Source organism: Xiphophorus hellerii, chromosome 1 (genome assembly GCF_003331165.1).
Source record: "Xiphophorus hellerii strain 12219 chromosome 1, Xiphophorus_hellerii-4.1, whole genome shotgun sequence".
Lineage (NCBI taxonomy): Eukaryota > Metazoa > Chordata > Actinopteri > Cyprinodontiformes > Poeciliidae > Xiphophorus > Xiphophorus hellerii.
In genome coordinates this window covers 31,764,529-31,777,562 of record NC_045672.1, presented here as the reverse complement: position 1 = coordinate 31,777,562, position 13,034 = coordinate 31,764,529, and the positions used below count along the sequence as shown (strand labels likewise).

Genomic DNA, 13,034 nt, shown 5'->3' with positions numbered 1-13,034 from the left:
ATTCTTCTCATGCTCCTTCGTACGATCTGGAGCTAATTTAACAGCAGCGTCGGGTTTTTACCGTCACGTTCTGAGCCACACAGCGGCTCCTCCGACCCACGCAGCGTTTACACACAGCCTCCCTCCATCTGCAGCAACACATGCATGTGAGGCGCCGAGCGAGCGCAGGCAGCCAGCACGCTCTGCACAGCGGCCTGCACAGCCAACAGTTAGGTGACACACATGTGATCGCTCACACACACCCCCACCCACACACACAAACACACACACACGATGCGGCATTCAGAAAGAAGCAACAGAAAAAATCAAGATAAGGAGACGGAGCCTCACAAGTTCCTCCTGCAGAGGTGATGGAGGGATGAAGGTGGAGGAGGGAGGATTATTGATCTGAGTTCATTCCTCCTTCGCTGCCGTCATCATCATCATCATCATCATCTCCTCCAGAAATAAAAAAAAAAACAACACAGCTGCTACTATTCCCAGGTTTTCCTCTCCTGTTGGGGATCAGATGGAGATCAGGTCATGTTTTCCTCCGCTGCTGCAGGCCAGGCTCCTTCGCTCCTTCTTCTCTTCCTCCTTCTGTCGACTCAATCGCTTTCTAATTATCATTCCTCTGCGCCTGACAGCCAGCCGTCGCTGCAGCGGGCTGCCGATCCCCCTCAGCAGCGTGTGAACGGACGACGGTCGGGTTACCATCAGAGGGGGGCAGAGGGGATCTTCCTCCTTTACGTCGCCGTAAAAGAAGAGGAGGAGGAAGAAGAGGAGGAGGTGTTGAGTCCAGATGGATGGATGGATGTGTAGAAGGAGGGAGGCGCCGTAGTGACAGAGGAACATGAACTGCTTCACTGCACAAGCAGCAACACGAGCCACAATGTTCACATATTTACCCAGAAAACGACAAAACTCCACAGATGCTGCAGCATCACGGCCATGTCAGCGCAGCATCACGGCCATGTCAGCGCAGCATCACGGCCATGTCAGCGCAGCATCACGGCTGCAAACTGACAGGAGCCACAGAGAGGCCAAAAACATACAGGCAAAACATTATGACTCCTCAAACCCAACAGGCAGCAGCTACTGCAGTTGAGATAACTTTTAAAATGTCACAAAAAGAAAAGAAAAAAAGTGAATTATGCGTGTCACCATGAACAGGCTACGCTAATCATTTCATCAGATGCTAACGCTACGCATGGCTGTAAAAAACAAAGTAAAGTTCACAAGCTAGCATAGACCAAACATCTCAGAAAAATAAAGTCGTTCCCTCCAAGATGGAGGACGGATGCAGAAACAGTCACTTCAAGCGAGCCTGAAAACTTTGTGAAATTGAAGTTTATTTCAGATTTTTCCGTTTCTATCGACCTTTTCTGATGTAATGCTTCAAACAAACGATGCAAACAAAGTTCATGATGAACTGAGTCCTTTAACTGCTCAACCTTTCTAATCATCCTGATCACTTTAGCTCTGAAGTCACATTCACTTGGCTGCTCACACACACACACACACACACACACACACACACACATCATATCAGGAGGCAGCTTGGGTCAGATGCCTGGCACAAGAGTTTGGTGAGACTCTCTCTTATTTGTTTCCATTTTTTCCTCCTTTAAAGCATCAACTTTAAGGATAAAATGTTTACTTGTTGCAAATATGATGTCAAGATTTATATGAAAGTGATGCTGTAGTAAACACTGACATGACTGTTGTCATTAAGCCTGTTTGGGTTTTGTTTAAGCTACATTTTGCTGGGAACCAGCAGATGACAGAAGAGGAGCAGAGCTGGAATTTGGTTTTATTTTCACATAAATAGTTTGGATTATCAACTGTTTTACTGTTCATGTCATTGAAAACGAGTCGCAGCTTTTATGTTGATCCTGCTGTGACTGGATCCAGATCACTTTATTTACTGATGGGATTCATTTACAAAACTAAATCAATCATACAATATATAGAAACTTTGAAGTACAAGAAAAGTACAAAACTTTTTGTAAGTTCTCATCGATTTTATTACGTTTTAGACATTTGTCATATTTTTCCTTTATCATTTGCTTAGTTTTTCCCCTTTTTTAACTTTTCCCCCCTTGCTAACAGATTATTTCTCTGTTAGCAACATTATGAACTTTATATACTTTTATTTACAGTTAAACCATGAAACATGATGATTATAATGCAGCATTCTGATATGACAGAAGAGCATTCACGCTGCCATATTAGTGTAATAAATCTTTGACGCACAGATGATGAGTTAGAATCTGAACCTCCAACAGGCCCTCAGACCTCAACCCAGAAAATGAAGCGAATCAGCAGCCGGAGAAAATGGCTTCAATTTAAACGTTTCATTCTGTCCCTGCAGAGAGTGTGTGTGTGTGTGTGTGTGTGTGTCAGAGAGAGAGACCAATTAACCTCCAGCGCTAATTAAGGCAGGAGGAAAGGCTCGAGCGAATAAAACCGGAACCGGACAGTTCAAAGCTCGTCTGTAAAGAAAAAAACCCGCTGAGGGTGAAGTTGGTGTTTTCCTGGCGCGTGCGGACCTTCACGCAGAAAACGCACGGACTCATTAGAACCCAGACAGTGGCCGTGATGCAGCGCTTCGGAACCGGCCCGAACAGAACTCACCTCCGGCTGCAGCTCGGTGTGTCTCCGCCGCTGAGGAACGAAAATAATCCAAATCACCAACAACCTCCATCTGTCACCATCATCCGCTGCTGGGAGCTGTGGCTGCAGACCGCCGCACAGATCCTCTGCTGCTGACAGGATGCGCAACTCTGACTGAGAAACACTGCATGGGGGTGGAGGCACTGTGTTAAAGGGACAGTTCAGGATTTTTTGCATTAAAAAGCAGAATCACAATGCTTAATGAAAAGCTATTTATTAGTTTATCAACCAACGTCATGTTTGAAAAGCTGAATTTTATTTATTTAAGTGGAAAATGAAGGCTTGGAGGCGGTGCGCCACCAATGAGCTTCCCCTGTCAAACAAGTATTTAGAACAGGACATGCAAAATATCTCAAGTCATAATAAAAAGTATACAATGCACAAAATATGAAAACAAATATATTACTTAGCAAATCATGAAACGTTAAAGAGCATGAGAGCAAAACAGTTATGAACCTGATCAGGACTGTTGGACTGCAGGATATTCACAGTTCAATATTTATGGATTTTTCATGGAAGATCTATTTGCAGATTTTTTTTTCGTGAAGCATTTTTAGGATAATTTAAAGAAAATGACACACTATTGGTTGGCGTTATTCAGGAGCAGCAGCCATTTTCCTTGTTCCGATTGGCTGAACCCTGAAGGGCGGATATAAGCAATACCGTAGATGTAACTTCTGCAGCAGTGCCAAGATATTTTCCACTGTGTGTAATAATGAATATTAATATATATTTGGTGTTTGAACCAAATTTTGTTATATCTATTTTTAGCGTGAGTCTCAAGTATTTTCAGATTTGAACTATTCTTGGACGGATGTGGTAACCGAACGGTTACCGGGCGCCGCTGTACCTCACCTTCCTCTGTCAAGTTTCTTTTTCAAAACAAGACAAATTATACCAAAAGCAAAAATGACACTTTATAAACTTTACACGTTTATAAAACTGTATTTGTATAAAAGTTTGTCTTCATCCAACTCCCTGGCCCTTACTACGGACTGCAGCAGGTTATGCAACGTTTTATGGATCATATGATCTGAAAATCTCCACTTTGTTTCTGTTGACCATGTTTAAGTTTTCTGATTGAATCGGTTTGTTTCCTGCTTTATAACTGAACTAGAAGAGCAAGATGAGCCTGAGCGTTTATTAGTGTAGCACATTTCAGCAACAGGCAGTTCAAAATGTTTACATGAGAAAAACAGAAAGTATGAAAACATAAAGCAACAAACAAATATTACATTTTAAAACCATCATCAGAAATCATCATTAAATGTTGGAATAAAGAGTTGAATTAATCAATGTTATTATTAACTAAAGTTAAATCTAAAGGTCTGATAATCTGGGGTCTGGCCATAAAACCACCAGATTATTAATCTCAGTAAATTAGAATATGTGTCCTAATGAGTCTCATCTGTCAGATTAAAAGCACCGTTTGAAAATGTCAAAAGTAGATATTAAAAATACTTTCCATTAAGCTCACATTTCTGTTTTTAAAAGTTTTTTATTCATGTGATGTAATATTCTGATATTTTTGTTAACTCTAAGTGTAAAATCATAACTAACAGAAATAAAGGCTAACAAACTTCCCTCTGTAAGTATTTCACCTATATAATGTGTTTCACTTAAACTGCCTGAAATTAATGAACTTTTCAATAATGTTCTAATTTACTGACCGGGTCTGGAGTTTCTTTAATAAACTGATTCTATTGTGTGACCAATCAGAATCTGAACAGTGAAGTGGTTGGAAAACAACAGAAGAGTGAGACCTCTGTGTTTTCCCTATCTTTGGAGGCTCTGTTGATCAGCTTCCTGCAGCTGCAGCAGATTCTCCTCAGGAAGCTGCATCAGGTGCTGCAGGTCATCCCGCTGCTTCCTGCAGCTGCAGCAGATTCTCCTCAGGAAGCTGCATCAGGTGCTGCAGGTCATCCCGCTGCTTCCTGCAGCTGCAGCGACACAAAAACATTTAAAGAGGAGAAAACTGAAACCAAACGCATTTTTATGTTTCCTCCTCAATTATATCCACCAGTCAGTTAAAATGTATCACTGCACTGAATTATTACTTATTCTGTTTCAGTTTAATATTTACACTGAAAAAAGAGAACTTAAAAATAGTTAATTTGTTACATGTAATCGAATTAAATTTGTCAAAATTAATTTGTAATTGTTTATCATGAAAACTTAATAAACTTAATATATTTATTTGGATAAACTTAATTTGATTACTTACAACAAATTAACTCATTTTTTTATCAGCTCTTTTCTTTTTCAGTGTATATTCCTGATTAACTGAATGTAACTTTTTGAAGTTATATTCAAAAAGTTATATTTTGAATACAAATTCAAAAATTTGACTTGTATTGACTTCAAAAGGTCAATACAGCTTATATATTATAACTTATATAATATATAAGTTCATAGAACTTGAGATTAAAGAATCTTTAAGGTTAAATAATCTCAGTGATTAATTAACATTAGGTTGCTCAGACTTTTGTAAAAACTTTAAAATAGAATTTAAGATCAGAAATAATGATAATTGATTATGGATATGTAAATAAAATAAATAAATCCAGTCATCTATTCTTACTAATTTGCCGGTTCAGCTTTTATTGTAGCTTAATCTCACAGAAATATTTAGAAAAATAAAAAGTTTAATAGACATGTGTTTATTGAATCATGAAGAAATTTTTTTTACAGGTTAATATTTATTTGCATAAACTGAACTATTTCTGCAGCCCGGATGAAAAAGTCAAATGAAAGAGCCATTCAGATGCAGAACTGCAGCATGTTTATGAGTTCTGCTGCAGCAAAATATTGATTTATTGGCTTTACTGTCACATTGTGAAGCTTTTAACATCAAAACTCCACAAAAATGCCAAAATGTATTTAAACACTAACAGATGAAAAGACAAGGAACAAAACAACACAATGAGTTTTAATCAGTCGAGAAGGAGAATATGGAAGTTTATCAAATAATCTGTTGATGTTTTTAGTGATGAAATAAATCATTAGGAGCTGCTGCAGCGTAAAGTCGTGATTATATTCACCATTTAAACATTCTAATTTCCCATTAGAAAGAAATGATTTTAATTTTTAATCGGTGCTTTGAAAACTGCAGGAGTTCAGAGTTTTACATCTTGAGACCAAACGAGGCTGCAGAACCGTCACTCATCCAGTTCTGCTGTTCATAAAGTACCGGACCGCCTGCTGCTCCAGCTTTAACATATTAGCTTTAGCAGCTTAGATGGTTGCTGTTAAGATTTATGTGACGATAGTGTTAAAATTTCTAATTTAATACAGAAACATGTAAATATATCACATGTTTTAGTAAGATGTCATGCTGATGGTTGAATAAACTTATTTTTAAATGAACGTGAGTGAAGGAGGAAAGCAGCTGCAGTGCTGTCCCTCGCTGCTTCTCTCTCAACTATCTTTAGACGTTTTCTTTTCATAACCCTTCTCCTCCTCCTCCTCTCTCCGCTCCGCTCTGACTTCCACCCACTCACTCTGCAGAGAAGAAGTAAAAAAAATAAGATAAAAATTAAACATTCAGCCTTTAACAAGATTCATTTTTCAGATACGGACAAATTTCCTTCAAAACGGGGAAAAGTAAAACTCCTGGAATCAAATGTGACGCCTCAGAACCAGGAAGTAACCATGGCGACGACAAGCTGGACCAAAGCTAACAGCTTTAGCCGTTTCACTGCTAACAAGTGCTGACCGTTTTAGAAAGGTCACCAAATCAGTTAGTGTCTTTTCTATGAATTCATTAAACAAAATAGTTAGATACTCACTAAAAGTAAAAATATATGATGCTCCAGTGTGGATGACTTTAGATAAACACATTTGGTTGAAGTTTGTTTAATCTGAAAAGGTCACAGAATCACTTTCACTCTGCTGCAGATTAAATTAACAAAACGAAGGCGGATCTGGGAATGATGGCGCTGATTTGATGACCTCTGTGGTTTGACTGGATGTTCTACATGAACCACAAGTTTTATGGACGTCTCAAAACAGTAAGGCTCCCAATTTAAAGTTATTTCAGATTGTTACTCTTTTTTTAAAGTTAAATCCGCCTGCAGGCTCTTCACATGCAGAGGCTTGACGTGAAAACAGGAGGGTTACGTGACTTTCTGCCTCTTGCAGTTTGCAGCAATTGGCTCGTATTTCTAGCCGCTCGGAGAAGCTGGAGTTTTGTTTTAATGTCATTGTTAGTTTCTGCAGAGAGAAACTCAGCTGCTCTCTGCCACCCCCTCACATATTCATATCAGCAGAATTTAAGAAAGTATAATTAGTTGGAGCGATTAGTGGGAGGATGGGATGTGATGCCGAGATTTTACACAGTAAGAGCATAGGAGTGTTTATATATTATGATATGTGGGCTGTCTGCAGGGAGCCAGCAGAAAAGGAGATTCTCCCTTCAGCAAATATACATATGGACGCGTTTATCCTTGATATCGCTGAAGCGACTAACACAAGAAAAAAAACCCAGATCCACTGGAGGATAAATGTGAAGCAAAACTTTTAAAAACTTGAGATTCTGTGGTTGCCTCCAGCTGGTTGTCGGCCATGTTGCTCCGTTCCTGCACCTCTGAACCCGGACCTGCGTGTGGGCTGCAGGACTGCGGCGCTGCGAGCAGCTGTGTGGGAAAACAGCAGCGTGGCTCACAGTCCACATCCAACGCAACACAAGCAGCGGACCGGAGGAACGCTGACGGCTTCCCCGCAGAACCTGCTGGGAACGGCGGGCCAGGACATTTCTGACCCATTTAATGTCTAACCCGTCATTATTTGTAAAGAAAAAAGAGAATCAAAATTCCTTAGTGCAGGGGAGCCCAAAGTGGGTTCTGGAGGCCCGGCATCCTGCATGTTTTATTCTCTCCCTGGTACCAACAACCTTCTCAGTGGGTCAAAGTTCTCCTTCGGCCTCTAATGAGCCGTCATTGGATCCAGGTGCGTTAAACCAGGGAGAGACTAAAACATGCAGGATGCCGGCCCTCAGGGGCCACTTTGGGCTCCACTGGTTTAGTGGTTTAAAATGTTTTTACACATATACTCTGAAAAGTGTGGCTTGCATTTACAATCACCGTCTTTGACTCTGATACTACATTATGACAGCATGTAGACGGAGAACAAAGAAGAAACATTCTGCAAAAAAACTCCTAGAAAAACTTGGAAACGTCCAAGTTTGAAAAGTTGAAGACTTGAGATCCCAAAATTTCAATCTTTTTTCTAGAAAATTTCTGAGATTTTTGTATGGAAACTTACTCTTTTTTTTAATCTACAACAGTCGTAATATGTCTTCATAATCCATCCATCCATCCATCCATCCATCCATCCATCCATCCATCCATCCATCCATCCATCCATCCATCCATCCATCCATCCATCCATCCAATCCAATCTCAACAACAAAATTCTCATCTCATCCAGCAGCCATTGTACAGTGCATACAGCAGTAAAACCAGCTGACCAAATGTGCTGGAGCTCTGTTTGGGTTGCTAGGTAACAGGATTGTGACTTGAAGTTTTTGCTCAATTTCCAGACAACAGAAAACTCATTGCCAAAAACCAACCGTGTTTTTTTTAGTGCTTGTTTTTAAAAGTAGACGAAAACACAAATGGAAGTAAAACATACAAAATGTGAATTTTGCTTAATAGGTCCCCTTTAAAAAACAGATCGACTCTGCAGCAGGTTGTTAAACTGTGCTGCCATCTGGTGGAGAACACGGGGCAGAGCAGAAAGTCCAGCTGAATTAATCTGGCTTAGAGCCGCTAATTTAACCCAACCTGTGGAACAAAGATCACTGGTCATTTTTGATAAACATCTATTGTGGGACATTTGTTGTCATTTTTAAATAGAATCCCCGTTTTATTGTTCATCTATCTGAGTGTAACATAAAAGCATACAAATGAATCAGAGCAGACGTCAGATTATAGTATTTTTATTATGTTTTATTTCCATAATTGATTAACACACATAACTGTTTAAAGAAATAAACTGCTAAGTTTCAAACTAAAGATCTAGTTAACAAACTCACTAGCTTCAAACCAGATGTTTAGTTAGCCAGCTTGCTAACTAGTTTGGAGCTAAAAAAAATATGATGCAAACTAATATTTAGCTAGCTAAGAAGAAACTTAGTTTATAACTAAATATTCAGTTTAGAGCTACATGTGTGTCCTGAAATTGTGACATTTATAGATGAATGAATAACAAGATGAAAATATGACTTTTGAACATGAATCTCCATCTGTTTTTCTTACGACAGGATAAATAACTGAAGTTAATTTTGACTGTAACTTTACAAACCACAGAGTGTTGGAGAATCAGTCCAGTGGTTCCACGTTTACTCAAACATATGACTGGAACTTTTTTAAAGGTTTCTGCATAAAATCAGAAAAGAGCAAAACAGCAAACAAAAACATCGATGAGAGGAGAGTCCTTTTCAGATGAAGGTTAAAGGTTAAAGGTCATCCTCATCCCTCCTTGTGGAAGGTTGTTCCATCTGGTTGCTCCTTCCAGCTCAGTCTGACGTTTCCTTCCACGCCGTCGTCCTTCAGCTTCTGCTTAAACTGACACACAAAGAACTGAGAGTCCCGGTCCGGTGTGTGTGTGTGGGTGTGTGTGTGTGTGTGTGTGTGTGTGATGAAACTTTTACAGGAATCCTGGAGGAGGATGAGGGTTGTACCTTCATCAGCAGGTCTTCCAGCAGAGCGGCGTCGTTCAGGTCCAGAGAGGAAGGCTTCACCACCTTCAGCTTCACCACAAGCTTTGAAACTGGAACCAGAACGTTTTGCTCTTTATCTGATGAAGAACAGAGAAAACTGAGTTATGATAGTTTTGTTCCAACACGTCGCGTTGTGGAAAGGAGAACCTGTCAGCTGTCCCTCCACGCTGTCCCTGACGCACGATGCTGTCCAGCCTCCACAAACCTCCACATTCTGAATTCAACATGAATCACAGATCCCAGTTTTTGGAAAATCACTGCAGCCGAAATTAAGTATGTCTTAGATTTTATTAATATTATTTATTTTTTTGGCATTTTCTACCATTTGTATAAATGTCATAATTTTATTTTTGTTTGTTTTATCATTTATCTACCTGTGATTGTTGTGAAGGTTGTAAATGTGCTGCAGAAATAAACTTTGATATTATCTTGTGTTTTATTAACTTTTTACTCGGTATTTTAAAATAGCTCAACCTCTCTGTCTGTCCACACAAATGAATCTCCACGTTTAAATCCTAACAGGAAGTTTTGATTGGGTAGGTTTTTGCTTTGCCCTACACTGCCCCCTATGGGTTTGGCATATTCAAAGCAACGATCAGTGGTGTAATTCAGTGGCTTCATGGATGACATTTTTTCTTAAACCAATCAGGCATGGATGAGATTATTTTATAGAAATAAATATTTAATTGCTTTAAAAAGACCCGGCTGTGTTTGGACTAGGCCGAAATGAGTCAGAACTCACCTCCATAACAAAAGAACGGGAAGTTCCAGTCACAAGGACAGTCCTCCCACTTTCCAGAGTCATCAAAGTTTGCTACGGTGCATTTCTCGGCCGGGCTGTTCGGTTCCCCTGATCTCCAGTGAGTGAACGCGGTGCTGGTTCTGTCCACCCAGGTCAAGGAGTTTCTGTTCAGCCCGATCCAGGCGTACTGGCCAATCGGCATCAGCTGCTTTATCTTCTGGTTGTCTGACGGGTCTCTGGCGACGGCCATGTCTGTGTGATGCTGCCTGCAGTTGGCCAGAGCGCCGGCCCAGGGAAAAAACTGCTCAACGAGGACAAACGTTACATCCGGTCCTGAAACGAGAACCCAGAGAAAAATGAATCTGTCTCGGAGGCAGGATGTGGAAATCTGAAGCTGGTACCAGATCTTCACCATGCGGGGAAGAAGAAGTCCAGAAAACGGAGAGTTAGGCGAACATGTTGGATCCTCACCGTTCACGTCAGCGCACACAGACTTTTCGTAGTTTCCACAGGGCGAGTCGTTCCACAGCCCGTCGTCGTAGATCCTCACGCAGTCTTCAGGGCTCTGATTGTTGTCAGGTTGTCCTTGCTGCCAGTTTCTGAAGTCGGAGTCTCCGGGGTTCTTAAAGACGTTCGGGTCGGACAGCGACCAGCTCCAGTTGTTCGGCTCGTCCAACAGTCCGATCCAGGCTCGCTGCAGAGACCCAGACCCTCAGGTTGAGAAACCTCCTTCCTCCTCCTGAGAAACAAACTTCCTCCAAAGACACTTTATGATCATAAACTATAAAACTTTTACAGAACCGAGACAGGAAGGTTTCCTGCCTTCACCTAATACTGATGGATTTTTATGTCAGTAATGAATAATTTATGTCTTAGAGATAAAAATAACAAATTAAAGTGTATGAACATTACATGTAGCTTATAAATGTACAATTCAAGCGTTATTATTAAACCAGGCAAACTGATGGAATCAAATGTTTGTATTCTAAAAGATTATTTTATGCACAATTTAGACAAATTTCCTAAAAATTTAGAATATTCAGGCCTCATGAAGATCTGAAAGAAGTCGTTCTTTCTGCATTGACTCGTTACATCCGCAGGTCTTTTTTTATTCTTTCACCACCAGCAGCTTTGCTTCTGAACAATCTTTAAAACACAAACAGCTCCGGTCTTCAAGAGGCAAAGCTGCTTTTTCTGACTGTAATTTACATAAATACATACAAACAAACTTTATTCTAAACATCTTTGAATTTCTGGATACTTTTTATGAAAGTTTTACCAGACAAATTTTGAAAAAAATCCTCGAATTTCTAATTTTATGAACAAAATATTAGAAACAAAATCATGCTGAAGGTTATTTTGGTTATTTTATTCTTCCTTTAAAAACAATTTTTTAAAACTTGTCTTAATAATAATTTAATATTCAGCTGACGCAGGTTAACCCGGCGGTTTCTCCTCTAGTATTTATGTGGATTTTATTTCCATCACAGTTGTAAAGTCAAACAATTTATTTCTCAAAATTAAATACGAGGTTATTTAAAAATGAATAACAGAAACAAACGTGTTTGTTTACATGCTTGTCGTGTCCGTCGACCATCTTCTTCACGTCGGTCATGTCGACCAGCGTCGTCACGTTCTCCAAGCTGCTTAAGGTCACCAGGTCAACGAACTGTTCCCTGCAGACGCTCTGAGCCGCCGTCCAGTTCTTCAACTCGTTGACGTAATAAAACTGACGTTCAGCAAGAGACGAGGCGGCAAACAGCACTGCAGCACCAACGCATCAAAACACTGGTGAGCTTTTGGAACATTTCATTTTTAAAGTTTTTAAATATAGAAAATAATAGAAATATCATTTATTGTCCCTCTGTGAGAAAACTAAGCTGTACCGGCATCAGGAGCATGCAGATTCACAGAAATGTAAAATATAAAACAAAAAGAAACCGGGACTGTGGAGGGAAAAGCAGAAAAATTCATATACAGTTAATAAAATAGTGTAACAGAGCAGGATTGTTAAAAAACATACAATAAGTTTTGTTTAAGAAATGCAGTTTAAATCAGATTTAACTCTCTGTAGTCTTGAGTTAAAAAAGCAAATTATCTTGATTTATAAATGGACAAAAATGGTTTTGAAAAATCGGTTATGTTGTGAAAACACAAAAAGCTACAATATTCTGTCTGACAAACAACTAAAAATATGTTACATAAATGGACTTTACATGTTTGTTAAACTTACTTGGTAGACAACAAATAAATGTCATGAATAACAGTACGAAACTGCAATATTCCATGTTATGTTATGTTAGCAATAAAACAATTGTTTTAGAATAAAAGTAATTAATTTTGCTAAAAGAGAGAGAAAACTTTCAGGTGTGTAGAATTAATTCACATTAAAAAAGATCCAGTAAAACCTCCCATATTTAAACCGACTGCTACATATTTTATGGATCAGTTACAAAATGATTTAATTCACATTGAATATTAGCACAGGAGAAAACGAACCGCCTGAAGCCTGAACTTGCCTGAAGCGGCTGTGAGGTACTGAAGAACCTCCATCCCGGTTCCTTTGGGTCAGAACTGCAGATCTGCAGCTGCTGGATTTACTTATCCCAGCGGCGTCACGCACATGCAAACGGAGAACGCAGACCGTTTGCATCCTGCGCCTGATGGATGCAGGCAGAGAAATCTGAACGATTCAAAGTGGCTTCATTTCCATGATTCTCAAATGACTCGTTTGCCTGAAAGTTTCACTGAAACATCCGTCATAAATCAAACCTTCACTGGAAACTGGAACAATTTCACATCAACCACAAACTCAACATTCACATTTTTCCACCTAGAAGCTTTGAGATATAATTTGTTTCGTGATTCTGTTTCAAGATTGTTTTCTATTAATATTATTTACTAGTTTGGTGGCTT

The 13,034-nt window shown here is 39.5% G+C and overlaps 2 protein-coding genes across 3 annotated transcripts in view; both read right to left on the bottom strand.

Moving 5' to 3' along the window:
- LOC116722196 (IQ motif and SEC7 domain-containing protein 2-like) overlaps nt 1-2,762 on the bottom strand; it is a 118,660-nt gene extending 115,898 nt beyond the window's left edge. Inside the window, exon 1 of one of the 2 annotated variants that reach the window (XM_032566395.1) lies at nt 2,617-2,762. The gene's annotated coding sequence lies outside the window, so the exon portion shown is untranslated. Of the gene's footprint in view, nt 1-330; nt 811-2,616 lie in introns of those variants that run through there. The other variant, XM_032566402.1, reaches the window with a different exon arrangement.
- A 5,897-nt stretch (nt 2,763-8,659) lies between these two features.
- LOC116722470 (L-selectin-like) lies at nt 8,660-11,883 on the bottom strand. The gene is made up of 5 exons (XM_032566613.1): nt 11,692-11,883; nt 10,590-10,812; nt 10,119-10,451; nt 9,338-9,453; nt 8,660-9,221 (listed from the first exon to the last, which is right to left on the bottom strand). The coding sequence occupies exons 1-5, from the start codon at nt 11,731-11,733 to the stop codon at nt 9,126-9,128; spliced, it is 810 nt and encodes a 269-aa protein (XP_032422504.1). The 5' UTR covers nt 11,734-11,883; the 3' UTR covers nt 8,660-9,125.
- Nucleotides 11,884-13,034: the final 1,151 nt, after the last annotated feature.

Coding starts and splice junctions, on each gene's coding strand:
- LOC116722470 (XM_032566613.1), bottom strand. CDS start 11,733: ATGACCGACGTGAAGAAGATGGTCGACGGACACGACAAGCAT. Junction 10,813..11,691: donor TCGACGGACACGACAAGCAT/GTAAACAAACAC, acceptor GGGTCTCTGCAG/CGAGCCTGGATCGGACTGTT. Junction 9,222..9,337: donor TGGAAGACCTGCTGATGAAG/GTACAACCCTCA, acceptor TTTGTGTGTCAG/TTTAAGCAGAAGCTGAAGGA.